At 37.8% G+C, this 24,099-nt stretch overlaps 1 protein-coding gene across 8 annotated transcripts in view; it reads right to left on the bottom strand.

The window, feature by feature from the left end:
- The window catches only part of ACACA (acetyl-CoA carboxylase alpha), a 277,010-nt gene that overhangs the window by 70,714 nt on the left and 182,197 nt on the right, over nt 1–24,099 (bottom strand). For all 8 annotated transcript variants that reach the window (XM_042917229.1, XM_042917232.1, XM_042917230.1 and 5 more), the window contains 3 exons: nt 8,716–8,985; nt 4,341–4,438; nt 213–333 (listed from right to left, as the gene is read on the bottom strand). In XM_042917229.1, coding sequence (XP_042773163.1) covers nt 213–333; nt 4,341–4,438; nt 8,716–8,985 — 489 coding nt within the window. The remainder of the gene's footprint in view (nt 1–212; nt 334–4,340; nt 4,439–8,715; nt 8,986–24,099) is intronic.

Below are 24,099 nucleotides of genomic sequence, written 5' to 3'. Positions count from 1 at the left end.
TTAGAGAAATAAGAAGTTAAACTAAAGGCTAAAATGAGGTGCTAGGTTTTTCTAGGAAATTCAATTATTTACATTATCATGCACAATTAAAATCATATTGTAGATAATTTTTAAGAAATGTTCTCATTTGGGACTGAATGGCAGAGATCGGACCAAAAAAACTCCTAGCCACAGTCAGTTCTTCAAAAATTTCACATTCTGATAAGATTTACCAAGCTGATGGTGATAATCTCATTATAGGCCAATGAGGATTCTCCAGCAATCATTCCAGAGCCTCGAAGGTTCTCTGCTCCAAGTCCCTCTTCCTTCCCAATAATATCAGTTATCTTGTACCTATTGGATATAGCCATGCCAAATTATAAAGGTTAAACACAAGAACAACAATCCACTAAAAGAATAATCACTATTAAAAGGCTGCTAAAAGCATACTGAAAGCTTATTTAATGCCAGGGCTCTATACTCTTCTTATACTTTTCATTCATGTATCTTTCCTTCTTAGCTTGGTGCCTATTTTCTTCTGGAAGCAATATGGTATAGTGGAAAGAGAAAAATCTGGAATTAAGTAGACAGGTTTAAAACCCTGCTCTGACACATACAGCCATGTAACTCTGGAGATAATAGTAACTTCTATAAGATGGAGATAATGGTGTCTACCTCTAAGGGTTGACACGAAAGTTAAATTAAAGGAACAAAGAGGGCTTGACACATAGATGGCGCTCTGATTTTAGATGCCCTCTCTTACTTTCTAGAACAAGTTTCTTAAAAGCAGGGCGACTGTATATCTCTCTATAATCAGCAACAGCCATTAAATCAATAATTTTTGATACATGTTACAAAGGAATAAAAAAGTCCAGAGGCATAGTGAGAATGCTCAGGCCAATTTCTCAAGTCAAAAAATCCTTTCTCTTTCCAAGACAGGGATGAAGGGCAAGATCAAAACAGTGCACTCCCATTCCTGCTCTTTGTGAATATCAAGTGCATACACAGAGGGATCCTGGCTCTAGTCTTTTGAATAGAGGGGCAAGTAGAATGTGCATGGAAGTGAAATGCTGGCCAAGTTGTCCAGAAACCATCTTGTGGATCCAGTGGGAGCCACTCGTCTGTCTTCTCGGCAGGGGATTAGGAGTGATAGCTGATAATGGGAAGTGGGAGATGGGGAATGGAACTAATAAAAGAGAGGAAAAATATAAAGTTGGAAGCAGAGATGGGCATATATTATTTACAGTTCCGTGTGTACCCAGAAAGCTTGGCACCAGGCATAGTTTTATAAATTGAAATAATAAATATCCCATAGTGGCTCTTAAACTACTTTTTTGCCCCCATATTTCTCTGTTCCCTTCTTTCCTTACTTCTAACCTTCCACCAATTCTTTTGCTTTGCCCATGCTGTTGGCCTCTGGCTTTGCATTTCTGCTTCTCAGATTCCCCGGCCTTTCTATTTTTAGCCTCTCCCAGGAATTCTCCATTCTTCCTTTTGCTCTGTATCTAGGCTCTAAATTCTAGAGTTATGTTACAGGTAAAGCTAATCTCCCTTAAGGGGTTAATGAGCCACAATAATTGGAGGGAGGGTTAATGTGTCCTTTCCAGAAGGCTCACATGCTATATAGTCACAAACACTCATGGGCATAGTCAGCCGTCCCTGCAAAGCAGATCTTTTCCCTCCTAAGGATTACATATTGCTTCACAGGTATTCATGACTTGTTAAGTGGCATCTTCTCCCTTTGTATTACATGAAAAAGAATACAAATTTCCCATTTTCTGCTCTATGATCTGAGTCTTCTACTATTGAGACTATCATTCCTTAAAGTAGTACCAAATTTTAATGTTATTTGTAATAAAAATCTTTGTATAGTGTAATACATATATAGTGTATACACTTTGTATAGGGTATATATAGATATACAGATAGATAGTATTTTATATATATATATAAAATTTTTGATCCTCACAACAATCCAGTGTGATAGGTAATATCCTCTCCATTATTACATATAATAGCAGCCAGGATTTTTGACTGCTTACTATGTACTCAGTGCTGTGCCAACAACTTTACAAATATTAATTTACTTGATCTTCATCTTACAGATGGGGAAACTAAAACTTAGAGAAGAAAAATGACTTGCTTTAACAAAAAAATATGTAAAATCAATAGCTTTCTAAAATATCAGTAATAAAGAGTTAAAAAATATAATGGGGAGGGAGAATCCCAATCAGAATAGCAAGAAAAGATACAAAATAGGGGTGCCTGAGTGGCTCAGTTGGTTGAAGAGACGTCTGACTCTTAATTTTGGCTCAGGTCATGATCCCAGGGTTGTGGGACTGAGCCCCACATTAGGCTCCATGCTGAACCTGGAGCTGCTTAAGATTCTTTCTCTCTCTTCCTCTGTTCCTCTCCCCTGCTCCCACTCTCTCTCTCTAAAATAAAAAAATTAAAAATAAATTTTAAAAATGCAAAATATTTAGGCATAAACATTTTAAAAATGGCAAACTCCATTTTGTACCTACACTGTGCACCACAGTACCTCAGGTGACACAGTCAACTGCCAGGGGCACTGCAGGATATTTTAAATATTTTAGAAAAACACTATGATATATAATATCTGTTGGATCCCATGTTAACTACCAGCATTACGTGGTTCATTTTTAAACATTACATAATGCTACATTCCTTTTGACAATGTTTTATCTTTGCAATGCTGGGTTTTCACAGTTTCTCTGGAAAAATAAAAACAAAAACAAAAAAACCAAGTCCTACACAAAAATCAATGCAGAACAAGAAACAATGGTGGCTACATCCGAGCTAAATCCAAGTTTTGAGAGTTCATATAGATGCAAATATCCCATTAGTAAGTAACTGTAATTATTTAAAAGTGAAAAAACTTTCAATTTATGTGTATTATATTTTCAAATAACTATTAATTTATTAGAGTATCAATACTTATCTCTGGGTCTGACTACTTAATAAACAGAAATATTAGGTATATCTTTTAGCTCAAAGTTGCTGTGAAAAAATTATTGAGACAGCAAGGGTATTATGAACCAAGACAGAGTGGGAACCTGTATGAAGAAAACCACAAAATTTTTAAAAATACAGTTGAAAAAAGGAAAAACGTGCCATGTTTTTTCTTGGGAAGAGTTAATAATTATGAAGATGTCAGATTTCCTAAATTAATTAATAAACTTAATGTAACTTGAATCAAAATCATTATGGAAAGTTTTTGGTAATTAAAAACAATGAAACTAATACAAAAAGACAAAAAGAGTCAATAAAATGGGGAAAAATTAAGAATGCGAGGAAATCTGCCCCATTACAACAGTTAAAATAATGTGGCATTACCCCAAGAATAGACAGCACAAAAAACTGATACAAAGCCTAGTAACTGAATTAAGATTATTATAAAAGTGAGGAAAGTACGAATTACTCAATAATTGGTATTGTAATAGTTGATTAACATTCTGAAAGTACTTGCAGACAGACTGTAAAAATGGTAAACCTCACTAGTATTCAAAAATACCAGTTAAAATAATTGCTATTTTTATCCTATTTTATTAATTGACAATAGTCAATATTGGCAAGAGTGGAGAAAAATTAAAGGGGAAGAATGCACTGTCATATACTGCTGGTGGAGTACGGATCTTGGGAGGGCAATCTGAAATTATCAAAAATATCTTTAAAATGGACATATTTTTTGACCAGTAATTCTACTTTTTACATAGGTCAAAGGGAATAATGATAGATATTCCTAAAAGTTTATTTAAAAGAACACTCAGCCGAGGAATATAGTAGTAAAAAGTTGGAATAGTCTGAATGTTCAAAAAAGATAAAATTTATTTTATTATTAAATAAATAAAATTTTATCATAAAATATTATCAAGCCCTTAAACATAATCTCAAATAATATTTTAAGAATATACAAAATTTCCCCAAAATAGTTTTTAGTGAAAAGTGCAAATAACAAGAGTTTTTCTATTGTGATTCTGATTATGTAGAACAAAGTCATATATATACAGAAAAGACAGCAAGACTATAGTATACATTAATAACGTTCTTTCTCAGTAGGTTTGTAGCTAATTTTTATTTCTTCATAATTGTTTAGATATTCCAACTTTTCTAAAATGAATAAATAATATAAACATAATTTAAAAACCTTAATCAGTAAGATAAGGTCTTTCAGTTAATTAGTGGTAGAGCTATGATACAAACCTTGGACCTCCAGATTATATAATAAGCAATCTTCATTGCTCTTTCAAGGTCATGATCAGCAGGACAGTGAGGAAGAAATGATCATATTCACCTTTCTTTAATCCATGGCTAAATAATTCTGATACATATACACCTACCTGGATTCTCCTTCATCTTCTACATGTTCACAGTGGACAGAGTTGAGAGCACTGACCCTCTTATAATCCTGAGGGGTCAGATATAAGTATTTGTATCCCTGTGAAGTACAAATAGTTTTTAACTCATTATTTGCCATCATCACATAACCAGAGGACATAGCAAAGCATGCATAACACAGCTTGTTCCAAAGCTAGCTTTAAATTGTCACATCACTCTAACAGAATACTAGCATAGACAGTTCTCCTTTGAAAGATGGAAGTGCCTATTTCTCTAGTCACTGACTGTCTTTGAATTAAGCTATCTTGTAGCTACAACTGCGAATATATTCCAACCATTTCATTTTCATCAGGTTTTTAAAGGGTAATTTCTGATCTTTTGTGCCACCTCTATTAATGATATCAACACAAAATTAAAGAAATGTGTGGATTAGTATTATTTACTTTTTCAAATCCAATGGGGTTTTCTGGGTGGTTCAGTCAGTTGAGTGTCCAGCTCTTGATTTCAGCTAAGGTTATGATCTCACAGTTCATGGGATCAAGCCCTACGTTGGGCTCTGTGCTGACAGTGCAGAGCTTGCTTGGGATTCTCTGTCTCTCCCTCTCTATCCCTCCCCGACTCATGTGCATGTGTGCATGCTCTCTCAAAAAATAAATAAACAGATTTAAAAAAAAAGAAAGTAAATGGTAAGAGATAATTGAGAGGATCACAAAAATGGGAAGGCAATATTAAAACCAGAATTCTATACGGTGATAATCATCATATACAGTGATAATCATCAATGAATACTGAATTCATGTCTTTTGCATTTTTATTATTTTTTATTAAGAAAATTTTTAATGCTTGTTTATTTTTGAGAGAGAGACACACACACAGAATTTGAGGCAGGCTCCAGGCTCTGAGCTGTTGGCACAGAGCCCAAGGCAGGACTCAAACTCAAGAACCATGAGATCATGACCTGAGCCAAAGCCATATACTTAACTGACTGAGCCACTCAGGTGTCCCTGCCTTTTGCATTTTTAAATAAACAACTTATAATTCCCATTTACATTTAAAAATTTATACTAGCTTTTTGTAATTATTTTTACAAACACATACACATGCTCACAAAATAGAGTTACAGGATACATGTGTTTAACTTAAAGGAATTAGTCATTCAGGCAAAAAAAAAAAAAAAAGGTAAACAGAGGAAGATGTTTTAAATACTATGAGAAATTATGCCACCACTTAACTCAATGAATTTGTCCCACAGTGAGCACAACCTGGAAGACATGAATCTGTCACTGAATTTGTATGACTTATGACAAGAACCTTGTAGTGTGGAGGGTCCTTAGTATGTCAGTCAGCATGTATTTATTGAGTGCCTCTTATGTGAAAGGTACTGTTCTAGGCAAAGGAAAAACAGGAATGAACAAAACAGACAAAATTTCCTGGCCTTATGGAACTTATACTCACTCTAGCGAGAGAGACAGAAATAAATAAACATATAATGTTAATGAGAATACTGTTTAAGTAAAAAAAACAGAGTCGAGAGGGAGACAGAGCATTGTGAGAGGTGAACTTGTAGAAAGAAAAGCCCAGGGAAGTCTTCCTTGAAAGTGGCTTCACTGAAGAGTGGAGGAAATGAGACATGAGGATATGGGGGCGCTGGGAGAGGAAGTATTCGAAGCAGAAGGAACTGCAGGTGCAGAAGTGCAGGGACATGAGTGTGCCTCAGAAATATTTAAGGAGGTCGTTGAAGCCAGTGTGGAGTGAGACTGTCTGAAAGAAATGAGGGCAGGGTGGTATTGGAAGACCAATCTATATAGGGTCTTGGGTTAAAATTCACACAATACTGGCATTTTTTTTTTTTTAAGTAATCTCTACAACCAAACATGGGGCTTGAACTCACAACCCTGAGATCAAGAGTTGAGTGCTTCATCAACTGAGCCAGCCAGACACCCCAAAACTGGCCATTTTAAAGGGTTTTTAGTATATCCTGATGTTGTGCAACCATTACCAGTCTCTGATTCTAGGCCATTTTCATCACCCCAAAAAGAAACACTGTACCTGTGAGTAGTCATCAATAATTTCCATACACTTTTAACAGAAATTTTATTTAAGTATAATTTACGTGCAATAAAATTCCTTGATTTTATGTACTGCAGTTTGGTGAGTTTTGACAAATGTATACACTTGTGTAATCACCACCACAATCAAAATATTAGAGTATTTCCATTATCCTCTGAAACACTATTATATTGACAAGATGTCTTAGCAAAGAAAACTGAGAAGGAGCAGTCAGGAAGCTAAAAAGGAGACTCTGTGCTCTAGAAGCCAAGAGGACAAAGTATTTCGAGGATGAAATGTATGTCAGTCAGCATGTATTTATTGAGTGCCTTTTATGTGAAAGGTACTGTTCTAGGCAAAGGAAAAACAGGAATGAACAAAACAGACAAAATTTCTCACTCTAGGAGAAGTGACCAACTGTGTCAAATGCTGCTATGGCATCGAGTAACTCAAACGAAGACTAAGATTCATGACAGAATTTAACCGTATGGAATCCATGGTGACCCTGACAAAAGCAGTACAGGCGCCGGTGAGGGTGCAAGCCTACCTGAGGTGAGGGGAGAGTGTCTGGAGATAGCAAGAAGAGACAATGCTCTTAAGAAGCTTTGCTGTCAATAAAGGTAGTGATTGGGGGCTAAGTATTTGTAAGCTAAAGGGGTAGATTTGGTACAGGGAAAAAGTGATGATTTAAGATGGAAAGGGTAAATGTCCAAGAGGAGTGACTGGCTTTGGACAGGGGCAGGGACTGTCTATCCAGAGTACAGGGAGATGGCAGAGAATAAAGGCACAGATGCAGACACGTGAGAGCTTGTGGATGCTCTCTTCTCATTGCTTCCATTTGCTCAGTGAACTGGGGAGCAAGGTCGTTAGCTAAGAAGGAGGATGGAGCAAGAGGGTTTTGGAGTTTTAAGGAGAGAGGGGAAGATGTGAAACTGTCCATTGTTCAAGTTCATAAACTTGAACTGAAAGTAAGACCAGTCAACAGCAGTGGGTATTTTTCTCCATCAGTGTTCGGCTAAGCAGGTTCATGTATGTGAGTACATGGAGAGTACTGGATTTACACAAGGTTTTTGTAAAGAGATAAAGTAAGCAGAATGAGGATGAGGAAAGAGGGAAAAAAGTTGAGGGTGTAGAAAATGTGGTCATTATAATATGATTAACCTATCATTGAACTTGGAATGCAAGCAGACAGGAATGAAATAAGGATGTAAAGAGGGAGTGAAGGACAGAAGAAAGGTTGTAGGATCAACAGTTGCAGATTCTGGAGGGTTCAAAGGATTGCTGGACTTGGTATACTACAGAAAATGAGTGGGAAAGATAGGATGAAGGGGTGGCAAAGAAAGGGATGGTTGAAATTAAGATTATGGTGAAGAAGAGGCTGAGCTGGAGTAAAAGATAGGAAGTCAAGGATCTAAGATGCTGGATTATGGAATGGATCATCTATATGGATATAGTAGTCACTAAGAATTATAACAGGGCTAGTTGTATTGGAGAATGACAATGTGCCAGCAACTAAAAGATGCAAAGAATGAGGAGTGACCAGAGTTGGGGACCACTATAATAAGTGGTGGTTTGGCACAGTCTGATGACATGAAATTCAAAGGTGGGGGTTTCAGGGGAGCCTGGGTGGCTCAGCTGGTTAAGTATCTGACTCTTGATTTCGGCTTGGGTCATGACCTCATGGTTTGTGAGCACAGTAGGCTGATAGTGTGCAGCCTACTTGGGATTCTCTTCCGCTCTCTTGCTCTCTGTCAAAATAAATAAACACTAAAAAAAAAAATATATATATATATATATGGGGGTTTTCAGAGAGAAAGAAGGGAAAAGGGTCTGAAAGTAGCAATGAGGCACAAAGAAGACACTCTTCCCCCTCTAGGTTCAGTGGTACAAGAGAAAGACAGAGATCAATCACTCTGTAAGACAGCTAGGGCAAGCAGAGTCTTTAGAGGACAGGCAGATTTCAAGTAGAGAAGAAGCTGAGGATATAAGCGCTTTAGTAAATGACCATTAAGTCATGGAAGCCACAGTGGAATAGTTTAAAGATAGGCATTTCTGGCTTAACATGTCCCATGATGAATGCATATTTATTTCTTCTGGTGTTCAACTCAAGAAACAGCAATCTGTTTCAAAGCTGGAGAAAAAACCTGGTGAATATATTGAGACACAATTTGTCTCCAACATGGTTATAGCTCACTGTGCGTGCGGACTTTTGAACTTAAACCTCTCCCTTTCCCCCACCTCTTTACATGTGTAGACACACACAACACACACACACACACACACAACACGATATACTGTCTTGAAGTTTTATCTTTTCTTAGTCTGTACCTTGTAAGGATCCTCAGGATCTACCCAGGCCACGTGAAACATATGACGAATTTCCTCTGCCAGTCCAATTCGTGCTCCGCTGTTGGCTGCTACAAAGATGCGTGGGATACCCTCTGCCCTGGCAAGCTCAGAAGCTCTGAGAAACAGCAAATCCTCCTGGGGCCCAAAGGACCCAATTAGGTATGTGATGTCATTGCCAATAACAATGATATCTCGGCCTTCTGGATATTCAGGACTTTTAAGGGTCATTTTCCAAGCTACCATGCCAATCTGCAAAGGCACAGACAAACAAATAAATAGAAGCCTCTTACCTGTAGAATTTTTTTTCAGGCTCCATGAAGGTATCAGACTATACCTAGACACAGCCTCCATGTAAAGATATGCCCTGCTAAAGAGCCAAGTTTCCTGTGGGAAACTATAACAAACATTCTAGCATACCTCTCTAGGTTATGGTGAGAACAGCTGGCTTACTATGTATTTCACAGTTGTTTCAATTCCTTCTTTGGACCTGCTTAAAAAAGATGGAAAAACCAAAGTCTAAATGCACTCAAGATATGTGTGGGAGAATGCCATGCTGCAGGGAATTACATCCAAAACTCCCTAGCTTGCTACCCTATCTACTAAGACACTAGTTCCATCTTCAGTGAGATTCTTTCTGAGAGACTTCTTACACATGAGAGGAGAGGAGAATCATCTTTCATGGACTATACAACTTCTGTGATCCTGGGTCCTTTGACTGTTCTACAGCATTTGATAGGAATAACAGCAACATTCTTTACTGGCTAGCTTCAGGTATCCTCTGCAAGAATTCACTATAGCTCAACATTGCATCCTCGCTCTGAGCATCTCTTGCCACTTTCTCCCAGCACCACAAAACCAAAGCATGCAAGGAATGATATATGTAAATCTCTACTCTCTGTTCAGTAGCATCTGACCAGCCACACAAATAAATGATATTGACTTCAAAGGCAAGGGTGACACGTCTCTTCCCAAACCCTCACAGCCCTCTCTTCTTTTAATCCCCTTCTATATGAGATCTAGTCAATCCTTCTACTTGTTTATTCGCTAGTTCCATTTCTTTTCTATTCACTCATACCCCAGTTACAGCTGCAGTTTTTCATGCCTGCCTGTCTGTTTCCCTATACCCGGATAAGTAATGTTTTCCATTCCTTTTTTCCCCCTATTTCTTTCTGTCTCCCTCCTGCCCCCCACTGCACTCTCACCGCCCCCCCCCCCCCAACTTGCTCCCAAACACAAAGCCTACCAGATGAGCATTCCTGGTCCTGCCTAATGGAGCCCAGCCACATCTGCAGCCTTGGTCCCTCATCCCCAGGCTGCTGCATATCACCTCATTGGGGAGCCGGCCATCAAGAAGGGCCATTAACAGATGTAAATAGCAGCATCCCTGGAAAGCCACATGCATCACCCAGACTCAACCGGGCCAGTGATCATAAGCTCTGAGTACACATTCCTCAATCCAATTGCACATCCACTGTAATCAGGCTGGTTGAAGCTTTCCACATAGCTATTTGTGATTCTCCACATTAAGAAATATATATATGAAACACCTACAGACAAATATAAGCTATTTAATATATCATACCATTGGCCAAATACAAATCAAAATGGATATAATACACAGAAAAAAAATCCAATCACCTTGTGAGATAAGGTATTACTCTATCTGCTCATTAAAGACACAGAAAGGAAGGAGAAACAGATCATCCAAAATACAGCATGGAGAAACTGCAAATATCAGGATAACTTTGGTCATGGCTTTTAAGAAGCTGACTAATATATGCCTGTGTGGGGAGAAATATTTTACCTGCCTTCTCACGTGGCGCTCTAACCTAACACCTCTTTTGTTTTTCAGGAAGGAAAAGCTATTTCCTCTAAATGCATTTGTAGTTAGGAAGACTGGTTTTACACCAAATTTTATGATATATTAACCTTAGCCACCTAGGCTAGAAGTAGCTTAGAAACAAGCCTTGAAGAATCTACTTCAGCATTTGCATGCTAATGCAAACATTGTGTCTGTGTGGCACTGGACAGGCAAATAATACTCTTATCTTCTGTTACTACCTGGGGACTCTAACTGTGTCACTTGGGCAGTCAGTTCAGCAATTGGCTAGGTCATTATGTTTGCAATATTGACTTCTAATTAGGTGTCAACACAGCAGCACCAAGAACACACTACTCTTTATCAATGTCTTTCCAAAGTGTGTTCCTCATCGACCACCTCCCCCCACCTTTAAAAAGTACCAATACAGAATGGAGAGAGCTATCCCAATCTTCATATAGTGAGATTCACTACTAGAAGAGATTAAGTTTTGAGCAAGCATAATGAATAAACATCCAAGAAAGCATCTACTGCTCAACTTATACTGAAATTTAGATTTTTTAAAAAGTTTATTTATCTTTGGGAGAGAGAATGTGTTCATGTATGCATACACTAGGCAGGGGCAGGTGAATGAGAGAGACAGAGAGAGAGAGAGAGAGAGAGAGAGAGAGAGAGAGAGAGAGAGAGAATGAATCCCAAGCGGGATCTGCGCTAACAGCTAACAGATCATGACCTGAGCCAAAATCAAGAGTTGGATCCTTAACTGACTGAGCCACCCAGGCGCCCCTGAAATTTAGATTTTATTGCTAATTCAACAATAGGGCACATAATGGAAAAAGATGGGCTTCGGAGTTAAACTAACTTGGATCCATATCCAGGCCCTATCACTTACCAATTGTATGACCTTAGAAAAATAATTTTATTGAACTTCAATGTCCCCACATACAAAATTAACACTCCCTATGGGTTTGATGAATAAACTATTCGAAACAGTAATCTATTATATTATCTTCAACATACAAAATTTGTCCCTTTCTCTCCTCTCAATCTATCCAAATCTTACCCATTCCAAAAAGATTCATTCAAATTCCATTTCCTTAGTAAAGCTTTGCCTAGTCTAAAGCTTCTTCTCCATCTCCTACTAAGACCTTCATGTGGAGAATTCATTTGATAATTAATCATATATTGCCTAGGACCGTTTCTAGCTTGCCAGCCTAAACCATTATATCATTGCCTCCAGTGCCTAGCAGGATCCCTATACACGTAATATGGGAGTAATAAATATTTGCTGGTTCCATAGTCATTTCATTTTTTAAATGATTCTTAGAAAATAGTCAACACCAAGGGCTTAGAACATCATCCATGACTTATCTCTAGGGATCACAGAGTGACAGTCTTAAACATCATTCAACTCTTCTATTTTTAAATATAGGGTTTAAAAAAATATTTTTTTAAATATTTATTTTTGAGAGAGAGAGAGAGAGAGAGAGAGAGAGAGAGAGAAGGGGGGGGGAAGGGGCAGAGAGAGAGGGAGACACAGAATCCGAAGCAGGCTCTAGGCTCTGAGCTGTCTGCACAGAGCCCAACACGGGGCTTGAACTCATGAACCGTGAGATCATGACCTGAGCTGAAGTCAGTCACTTAACCAACTAAGCCACCCAGACGCCCCTTCTAATATAGTTTTTTAATGTTTATTTATTTTTGAGAAAGAGAGAGAGACAGAGTATAAACAGGGGAGGGGCAGAGAGAGAGAGGGAAACACAGAATCTGAAGCAGCCTCCAGGCTCCGAGCTGTCAGCACAGAGCTGGACACAGGGCTCAAACTCATGCACCACAAGATCATGACCTGAGCTGAAGGTGGATGCTTAACTGACTGAGCCACCCAGGAGTCCTTCTACATTTTAAAAAATAACAAAAGTAACAGTTGCCATTAAGTGAACATCTATCACATGCTGTACTATACTACATATTGACAAGTACTGATAGTAAAGAGGTTAAGCTGGGGAGTGTCAGCCTACCTTGGTCCAAATCTCAGCTTTGTTCTAGCTGTATAATCTTGGACCAATCAAGATTAACCTCATAAAGCCTCAATGTTTCCAATTATAAAAAGTCCTCAAATTATTAGTATTAATTCAGAAGCAGCTGTTATTATTGCCATGAGAAAACTAAGGTACAGAGAAATTAAATAACTAGTTTTATAGCTAGTATGTTTATTTTTTAAGATACGGTTCACATAATTTCCTTTACCAGAGAAATTACAGAAGTATGTTCTAGACTAGTGCCACTGCAGTTAGCAGAAACAATAAAGAAAGATGAACATCAGTTATAACACAAACATAAATGTCATTGATCCCTAAATTCAATGTGGTATTCTGGAACAGAAAAAGGACATTTGTAGAAAAACTGGTGAAATCCAAAACGAAGTCTGTATTTTACTTATTAGTATCATAACAATATTAGTTCTAAGTTTTTTTAATTAATTAATTAATTAATTATTTTTAATGTTTATTTATTTTTGAGACAGAGAGAGACAGAGCATGAATGGGGGAGGGTCAGAGAGAGGGAGACACTGAATCGGAAACAGGCTCCAGGCTCTGAGCTGTCAGCACAGAGCCTGATGCGGGGCTCAAACTCACGGACCGCGAGATCATGACCTGAGCCAAAGTCGGCCACTTAACTGACTGAGCCACCCAGGCGCCCCTAAGTTTTGATAATTATACCATGGTTATACAAAGCGTCAACATTAGAAATATCAACGGTTTCAGTTAGATCTATTTTAATACACCTCTTTCAGTGGGCATAAAGATTATTTGAGCAACAGAAATAGTGTAAGATGCTAATATTAGGTATATAGGAACTCTTTGTACTATCTTTGTAACTTTTCTGTAAATCTAAAATATTTTAAGATAAACTGTTAAAAAAATAAATGTCATGATAAAAACTTTCTGGGAGGGAAGTAAATTGGCTAATAAGGTTATCATTAGTGTCCTGTACAGCCCTGCAAAATGATGGCTATGAAGACTAGGTGCAGCATTTTAAAATACCCATGATGTGGGGCGCCTGGTTGGCTCAGTCATTGAGTGTCTGACATCGGCTCAGGTCATGATCTCATGGTTTGTTGAGTTCAAGCCCCAGGTCAGGTTTTGCACTGACAGCATGGAGCCTGCTTTAGATTCTCTGTCTCCCTCTCTCTCTCAAAGATAAATAAACATTTAAAAAAAAATACCCATGAGGTAATACTATATTTGAAGAGATAGTATAACAAAATTGTCTGTATATCATAATAATTGTGAAAGGCAAAACAGTTTTCTAGCCACTTTAAGTAAGCTATTGACCTCTATGTGCTTCAGTTTCCTCATCTGTAAAATGGGGCAATAGGACCCTATTCTATTAAGTTTGTTGTGAGGATTAAATTCATGGTAAGCCTTAGAACAGTGCTTGGCACACAGTAAGTGCATAGTAAGTATTACAATACTGCATCTAAAGGCACACTGGGGTGGAGGGGGAGAAATGAAATAAAAGAACATAGCAAAATGAGACGATAATTATTTAGAATGATGGGATGGTGCTTTTTCTTCCATTTTCCGAATCTTCCTTAATGTGTTTATGAAATTATCAATGCAATATAAGTTTAAAAGATAACTAAGACTACCAAACAGCTCTTTATTGAGTGACAGGCACATGGTAGCTTATTGTATTATTTTTACGTTAGTGTACATTTGAGCATTTCCATAATAAAAACATTTTTTAAGGGAAAACTATCTCACCAGCCTAAGGATTTTTCATACTTTACAAAACTGACTCTAGGTTTTAGTCCTGCTACAACAGATCATATTTATATAAAGTTAGAAGGAGAGAGCTAAACACATGCAAATTAAAAATCAAGACCCACCTGGAAGGGACAATATCAAGAACTGCCTTAGTTTGTTGGGGCTATCATTTCATTTTTAAAAAAGAAATGTTCTGCAATGATGTGTCTGAATGTAAACATATGTATATATAGGTTTATACAATATTAATATCTCTACCTGAGAAGTAACTGCTTCAGTGTTTTTCTGGTCTGATGGTTAAATACATATTTATACTTTTAAAGTCAATATTTGTACAATAGACAAGAACAGTGCCTATCAGCTAAATACATATTTAGGACTGTACCACATGTATTACAAACATGTACTAAAATCGAAAGCTTATATTTATACAGAGCCTTTCATCTTGAAGGGGCTAAAGAGCTTTACAAACATATGTACATAAAAGGACGCTCGCACTGATAGGCAGGCAAGGTATCAGTTCAACCACTCCCCTGTTCCTTCCAGCAGTCTGGGATACGGACACATAGTGTCAACAGATGCAGCTCTGTAACGGCTGCAAAGACATGTAACACAATAATCCACCTTGTGGTGCAGTCACTGGAAGAGGGCTTGCAACTTGGGAAGAGCAACTGCTCTCCTCCAGCGTAGAAGCACCCTGGCCATTTCCAGCTTTGTGTTTTTAAATTATTCTCTACCAAACTCAACTAATCACTTGACAAAATTGAATTTGATACTGGAAATGGTTTCTGAATGCAAAATACTTTCTGATGATGAGAAGTAGGTTGAAAACTGCTTCCCCCTGCCCTTGTTAGATTTAGAGAGAGAGAGAGAGAGAGAGAGAAAGGGAGGGAGAGAGAGAAAGGGTCACAACATTCAGGAAAAATGGTTCAAAATATTCTATCTAAGAATAGCTTCATCTCAGAGGATTGGGTCATTACTTCAGAAGACAGTCATATTTTCCCCCCATTTAATTAGGACACCATAAGTTTCTCAGTCAAATTACTTTATATAGATGGGTCTATCTATATTAATACACACAATGGAGACTTTATATTGAAAATTCTGCAATCACTACAAAAGCATACACAAGTGTGACAATGTGATTAGGAATGTGACATTCACTGATTTCACCTATGCCCAGGTTTCCTAGTATATGAACTGAAAAATAACAACCAAAGGATATTCCACCACTGAATCCCCTTGTTCCGGTTTCTCTCTCCCTCCAGTGCTTTCATGCAGGTGAAACCTAGTGAAAATGACATTCCAGGACTAAGGGCTAAGGAAGCAACAAAAGGGCAGCAGCCCGAGAGGGTTTGCAAGTGTGGGTGGATTTATGGTCTAAGGAGGTTCAGACTCGGGCTCCGTGGCCCTGGAAGTACACAAGCTTCCTCTCTGACCACTGACTTACCAAATAGTTTTAGGCACTTCCTGCCAATTATGTGTTCATTAATACAGCCATAAATTGTTTAAAAATATGTAATTTCAGATTATTTCTGATAATACAGGCTTCTTAGGTTTAGGGTTACCAATCTAAACTAAGGTGAGGGAAAAAGGGAAGAGGATCAAAAGAGTTACTGTGAATAAGCTGAGGATGAGCAGAAATAAATGTCTGCTTTATACAAGTTCTAAGGAAGAAAATATTTCCTTGGTCACTGTCTGATTCTGGAATAAACACATGCAAGTGAGGGAGGAGGGAATGGGGAGGAGAAAGCAAGCAGAAGAGAACAGTCTTATTTAACTGTTTTTATGTGGGTAAAATGATTTGTGCCACAGTATTTCCATAAGAAGTGGGACCATTATTTTCCTGTAGAAACACATTTGGTTTGAAAAGTATCACTGGACAGGATGTGAAAATCAAACTGAATGAATTATTCACAACCCCCGATCAGAGGTGATCATTATTTCTGATGCTCCAAACAGTGATTAGGATTCTGCCCTGAGATGTCATTTTCTCGCTGAGTAACACCAGCGACACAGAAAGGCATTATCTATCTATCCATACATGTATTTTTTTCTCCTGGGAGGACCTTGGTTTAATGTTACTATAACAGATACTAAAAACATGACAATATTAACATTTATTCCGATGGTGCCCATAAATGCCATTAGTCTGACACAAAGTGTCAACACTAATCATGACCCAAAATTAACACCAAAATTGACATCAACATTAATTGTACTATCAGTGTGAATAGAATGTGCGATTGCACACACGCGTGCACACACACAGATACTTCCCAAAGCTGCAGTTACTACAAAATAAAATACTAATATTAAGCTCAACCAATAAATTTGAAGGGAAAGCAAAGGGGCAAAACAGGACAGGACTGTGTTTTTAAGAATGTAAGAAGCATCCATCAACCGTAGCTATCTATGCTGTGGGAGGCAGGTAAAGTATATCTTTGCCATGGTTGCCTTTCTTCTATCTCCTCACTTTGAGTTCAGCTGTAATAATATTTTTCTATGTAGACTTAAATAGAGGTGAGACTGTGGCTTTAACATTAAAGCTTTATTTTCCATGCTAAAAGTCTAATAGTTGAAATCTCCTGGCAAAGCTTCCTGTAGCTATTGTGTTACTATTGCTAATGCCAGGAAGATGACCATTCTGCAAGGCCCTGGAGCAGCAATACAAAGAATTCTCGAGCGTTCGAGCTGAAACGGACCTAAGCATTATCTGCATTGTGGAGATGAGAAAATGAAGGCCCAGTGAGAAAGAATCTGAACTTGAGTTCCTTTACAGATGCATAATAAAATGTCACCTCCCCCCCCCCCCTTTTATGTCTTGTATGAAATGTTACATCTTCACTTTTAGTTAGATACTATAAAAAAATAATGACAACATTCACTCATGTTAGAATTTCATGAAAAAAATGTACTTGATGAAATAGAAGAAAAATACTGTATAGGTGTTAAAATGTGCCTTTTTAAATCACAAGGCGATACAATGTTTGACATAATTTGTGCCATTCAGAAAAACCATGCTGAAAAAAATGTCAATGCCTTTCCATATTGTATTATCTGCTGGATATCATATTCTGTTGCCTAGTGTTATATGATCACATAAAAGAGCTGAAAACAATTTTCTTAACAGCTGAAAAACTCTCTTTTTCATGCTTGGATAATTCAAAAATGGCTGAACAAACTTACCTCACCCTTTCCAAAAAGCGATAAAAGAGTAAGAAAAAAACCATTTTTAGAGCAAAAAAATTTCATCCCAGAGGTAATTTTTTGAAAAATATTACTGAAGACTAGAAATAATAATTTCTAATTGAACAGGGGAATTATCTCCCTGCAATATTTATAAACATGAAACCACAGTAATTTTATGCATATACACACACAATGCTTTTAGTAAACATACCAGTTTAAAAAAAAAAAAACATGCAAAAGAGCACATACAAGCCAGTGGTCTTTGAGAAATGGGGCACAGGAGTAATTGGATGATATGGAAATTAACCAAGTTGGCCTACTGCAGTTCAAGAAGCTTTGCCCATTAATCACACAAACGAATGTTGAACTCTGATGCTCCACGCTACACCTCATCCTAGGGTGTCATCTGTTGCTGTCCTGATGTTCGTTATTGCCTTTAGTTGGAGCTGTACAGTTTCTTGACATAGGGTACTATATCACATCCTTTTTCAGCAAAATCTTGAAACTTAAGGAGTATAAAAATGCTGGCGAGTATATCCTTTTGTTTAAAGGCTATCTTATCTTTAGGACTGACTTGTGAAGGGGACTGAGGAGCCCTCCACAAGTTCTGCTTTGGTCGGCCAATGGATGCATTAGGATTTTCAGTCAAGCTCACTGGGCTTTGGTTTGCTAATAATGAAATGAGTCAAACGAACTAATCCACCTGTTGAAAAATCTCCAATACCAATAACAGCCATTCAGAAGGAATTCTAAGAAAAGTATATGCAAAGTAAATAGGTGACAGGTATTAAGGAAGGCACTTGTTGTAATGAGCACTGTGTGTTGTATGTAAGTGATGAATCACTAAATTCTACATCTGAAACTAATATTACACTATATGTTAACTGGAATTTAAATAAAAATTAAAAAAAAAAAGAGAAAAGTATATGCATCCCAAAAGAATATAGTGTTAAAATTCATTAAAAGTAATTCTGTGGCAGGAAGACCTATCTTTCAAAATTAGCCTCAATATTTTTCTAAGGGGGGCTCAACTTTGGTTCTGAGGATCATTTTAGACAGACTCGTAATCAAACATGCTCACTCAGAGGATAAAAGAAAAGTGCATAGTAATTTTAAATAAAACTATCTTAATCACATATTTCATAACATGTCTTTTTCTATACTTGAAATTCCTATCTTGTTGGGCCTAAAAAGATTCAAAATTGGGGCTTGGGGAAGCTGTTGATGAAAAACAAGATAAGCGCAAATTATGAATGTTTATATGTAATCAGTGGTGTGTGATACTTTTCTGCTGAGGATCTCAAAGCACTTATTACAAACACTTCCCCATCTTCAGGGATAGATTGATGGCAAGGACCATTAGTCTCTTTTTATAACCTGAACAATCAGTGCACAGACCACGGTCCTGTTTTTCAGATCTGCTTCCTTCAGGTCTATTTCAAAGCTCACCTTCAGCATACTACAATACAAATATGCCTCTTTTCCAACACATATCTAAAAGATTGACATGGACTCAATTTCCACACCCAGCATGAAAAGGTAAACTGATATCAAAAGAATGAAATAAAAGCACAGTAAAATACATCCAAATTAGCCTCACATTCATGGAGCTATTCTGAGATTAAATTGAGTAAAGCAATATACAAAAGTCTAATGTTAAACCAGAAACATATTTGGCTTCTATATGCATAAGCTCAAGTCCATAAACATACACAAACTCTCTCTAGTCAGAGTTTCAAAGCATAATAGCTTCCACTAGAATCTGAGTCCAGGATAACACAAGGAATTCCTTTGAGAGAATAGAAAATGTCAACCAAGCAAATTCAGACAGAGGGTTATGGTGGTTTTTCCAAAATAAGAGGTCCTTTGGGCTAAGAGGGTTAGCCTAAGAATTGTCAAAATGGATCTACTAATTAATTTCTTCTAATACTTCAGGCTTCTATAAGCTTACCAACTTCCTTTCCTTACCAATCCCCAATTTTTGTTTGTTTTTATATTCAAATTAGAGATTTCAAAGGATTATAGCAACATATAAGTGAGGAGGAGTGTCAAAATGAGAAGATTTGTTTAAGCTAGTCAGTAGATGCAAGGATATTTGATATATCGCTCTCCATAATTTTTTCTAAGTTTGAAGTATTTTATATTAAAAAATTACAGACACTTACACCTTGGTGAAACCAGACATCAACACACTGCCAACAATTAAATGTTGGCAAGGCTGAGCAGTTCTAGGACTGAATTCCTAATTCCCACCATCCCTACCCTTTCACCTCAAGAACATAAAAGATACCAGTCATGATGGCAACCAGTCTTTAAACTTTAATTTCCACTATTTTTTTCCTCCTCAATCATCCTCTTCCTAAACAGACGTTTCTTGTAAAAAATGTGTAGGGCAAGGATGTGATAAGGTTCAACAGATCTCCGCCCAAAGAGTTAAAAATGCAATTGCATACTGGAGGAACACCAGGCAAAGCCTACCACACCAACTGAAGAAAAACGAGGAAGGATACCACTGGATCTGTCTCACCAAACGGGCAATTCAGAGGCTTGTCTGAATGCCAAGCTGCTGAGAAGGAAAAACCCTGACACCTAGTGCCCATCTGGAGAAATGAAGCCTTGGAGCGACTGCAATTCTTAAAAAGAGTGGTAGTGAGTGTGCATGTGAAGGCAGTCATCAAATTGCATTCCATTTGGAATATGCTTATCTCCCAGAAAAATTTTAAGGAAAAAATTTAATACCACACAAGAATTCCAGTCTTTAGTTGCTGATCCTTTGTGGAATACACACCCTGTACCTGATTATTATAGCTGCTTCTAAAGAGAATCTTCCTCTTATCTCAGTTTTCCATTATGACAGGAGAGATGTGGGGAAGGGTTTTGCATGGTTAAAAATCCCACGTGCTGACAGAGAGAGGAAAACAGGGTCCTACTTTCTGTCCACACTAAAAGTGCTATGAAAGTTGCTTGCCTATCATATCTTTCATCGCTGCCCAGTTTAGACATTCATGATTTATTTCACGGAGTTAAAGGAAATATGATAAAAGAATGCTAATAACATGTCAGAACAAGTAAGAATGTAGTCTCAAGAAGGCTACGGTTTTCTTTGTCCTATACCAAGCAAAGTTAAGCTGTTCTCTGTCAAGTCCGTTACCGCCCTTGGCTTGATCTTAGCCTGAGCCTTTTAATAACAGGATTTAGCGTGAAAAGTAGCTGCAGTGGATTGTGAACTGTTACTCAAAATGTTCCCACCTGCAATTACAGCTTCCACCAAATGATCAAAACAGGTTAGCAAACTGGCAGGAAAATGAAAACAATTCCTCCAAAATTGAGAAGCAGTAAAAGTAGAACTGTGAGTTGGCTGCACTTCCTCTGATTCCAGGCTTAGCAGCAGCACACCATTCATCTAGCTGTGTATTTACATACACTGCCCATCACTGTAGCTTCATAGCAGCTAGAATTGAAATAAGTTTAGTCTATGTTGCAATCACATTTTCCACAATTTTCATCTTTACTCAAAACTATTAAAAAAATCCTAGACAACTCATCTTTGGAACTATTTGCAAGTAACATAGTTCACAGATTTGGTCTACATCTCTTTTAATCCTACTCTAAATTCATACTAAATGCAATGCCATTCAAATCTGACAATGAGAAAAATGTGTTCTCCTACACTTCCATCATGAATAAGGTGGCATTCCTTCAGTTACATCTTTCTTGATGGAGAAGGGACAACTAGGAAAATACAAAGGAGAAAGTGGCTAACACCACATCAGAAAATCTCTTTCTCCTGCTTTTAACGTGGGGACAGTGTTCAAAATGCAGGTCACATCTCTGCTGAAACAGCCAATATTCTTTCTCAAATGGCAAACAAGTTACCTAAAACTAAATGGAACTGAATTGTTCCAAGTCCTGGTCCCATCACCATTTTACCTATTTACTGTCCTGGAAAAAAAACAGGGAAGAAAGCCTGGCCACCCATATAGCCGATGCTCTGGTAAGTACAGGTTTTCTGCCTTTGACTATGGGGAAAAGGGGAAAAGCATCTCGATTCATGGGGAAACTCTGCAGGAATCTCTTGTTTTACCTTTATTCCTTATATCCATGTGCTAGCTTTTAAACCCAGAAACTCCAATCCTTCAAGGTAATGCAGTATCACCCACAATGATGACCTGGTAGAGCCGTCACCTTTGGAGAACACCACATTATGATGATTTAATGTCTATGTAGCATCAATACATTTACATCAAGCCTTGGCTTTCAGAACATTAACAGGTCAATTTTTTATTCCTTTTTTAATAAAACGATTTCTCAAGGCTCTGTTCAGATGCCCATTCTCTTTGGGACAGGACAGATTTGCTCCAAATCTCATCAGCATGAGCTCTTCTCGTTCCCTTCACATCACTCTTGGGGTAATGCATAGAGTGCCAGGCTCATGACAAACTTGTCTCTTTTGCCAAAGAAAATTAAACTGCGATAGCTGAAAGTCTACTTGCTCTGATAAAACTGGGCTCAGCATGAGGAAATACATCCCACTGATGCCTCGTCATCTCTTAGGCACAGCTGTCCCTCAGAATTCTGACTGCTGAAACTCCATCTTCAGATTGGTCGGTTTCTCAGTGAACGCACACCATTGTATGCTCAAGCTATTGGTAACAGAGTTTGATACTTATACCCCAATCCCATTCCTGTTGTGCAATACCCTATAGTCTCGCTACAGCCATGGACTGACTTCACCAACCATCCCAGGCATTAGTCACTAACTGCTCACAAAAGAACATTGGTCTCACTTCTCCTGAGCTCAAAGACTCAGAAACAGCAAGCTAACAACTCAGCCTCAATCCCGGTCAATCATTTGAAGAAAAGGAAAAGAGAACAAAGAAAATAGGCAACCCTTTAAGGAGGATAAAAGGTAGAACAAGAAAGTGAGAACTGACAAAAACAGAAATAAAAAATTTAAATACAATTAGATTTCTCAATTTCAAGGTTATTAAAGCACTGGGCAAAGGGAAACATATGGTCCCCATCCCGACTCTACTGCTTGTAACTACAGTACTGTGTGGCTGTTTAAGACATCCCTTTTCCACCCAGGTTTGGTGAGTCTTAAAGGGGTTAAAAAAAACCTTTAATTTTTTTTTTATTCGTGTGTGTGTGTGTGTGTGTGTGTGTGTGTGTGTGTGTGGTCTTTGGGTACAGAGTCCCGTATAATAAGACTATTTGTATTCATACTGGCAGAGTAAACACTACATGTTCATGCCCAGGCAGCTCTGTGCTTGTAATTTCAGCAAGAACAGAGCTCTGTCCCTCTGGGACTTCACTATTCCCCCAGTCTCCATTCGCTCAAACACAGAATGAGAGCAGAGAGAAAGCAGGAGAGAAAGATCATGGCAAGAGGTTTCACACAGCAGTGCAGCTAGCTTTCATGTGGCCCAAAATCTCATTTTTTGTTTTAATTACATTAGTTAAAACCATTTTTCTCTCAGCCCCATGTTCACAAGGGTGCCTTCCATTCCTAAAGACTACACTGTTGAATGAAACAGAATTTAGGTCTAGCACAATGAAGCTTTTCTTTGCTGTTGAGGGGCTCACTATGTAGATGTCACACTGTGGCACAAGCCTCTGCTTCAACCTGGTGTGTTAACGAGTACATATCTATTCTTGTGAAAATTCTATGCATCTTCTCTTCCTCGCCTCTTGCCTTTGCTATTTGTTGAGGCATTAGATTAGAAGAACTGTAAGTCTGATACTCTCCATCTGGTCCAATGCCTGCATCCATCTTAATACCAATTCATCTACTTTTGGCATCCACTGGTGTACTTGCTGAAACAGCATACACCTTATATATACAGTAACATTTTTTGAAAAAGATACACAAAATGGAAAATACCATGTATTATCTCCAAAGGTCTACCTAGCCTGTTTATGGAGAACACTTGGGTAAAGATTACTCTTTCTAAAGAATGAGATTTATCTAGGGATTCTATCTAAGGTTGAAATAAAAACTGTCTCTTTTTAAGTTTATTATTGTTTTGGTTGTAATTGTACATTAGAAGCATAGTTAAAATCAGGAAGAGGAGGAGATAGGTTATTATGACTTTATATCATTATTAACAGTGCACCATACGAGAGAGGATTCCAATGCCAGAAAATGAATTCTTAGATAACTATCAGAAATGTGCCTTCTGCTACATTCTTTTATGTTTAAACCCCTGGTTCTGATTGAGCCCCTTTAAGAATATATTTACCATGATCATAACAGCACTAGATTAAATTACCTGAGCACAGAAAATATACCAAAAAAGGTGTACTAGTATGTAAGTATCCAAATAAGAAAGAACATCAAGCAAAACAATACTTTAAATGTTTTTATTATAGAAAAATCTCAGGGGCGCCTGGGTGGCTCAGTCGGTTAAGTATCCTACTTTGGCTCAGGTCATGATCTCATGGTTTGTGAGTTCCAGCCCCACATCAGGATCTCTGCTGTCAGCACGGAACCCACTTTGGATCCTCAGTCTCCCCATCTGTCTGCCCTTCCCCACCTGCATATTCGTGTGCATGTGCTCTCTCTTCTCAAAAATAAACATT

This window comes from Panthera leo, chromosome E1, assembly GCF_018350215.1.
Source record: "Panthera leo isolate Ple1 chromosome E1, P.leo_Ple1_pat1.1, whole genome shotgun sequence".
In the NCBI taxonomy this organism is placed as follows: domain Eukaryota; kingdom Metazoa; phylum Chordata; class Mammalia; order Carnivora; family Felidae; genus Panthera; species Panthera leo.
Note: the sequence above shows the minus strand (reverse complement) of the source record. Positions and strands in the feature narration are given on the sequence as shown.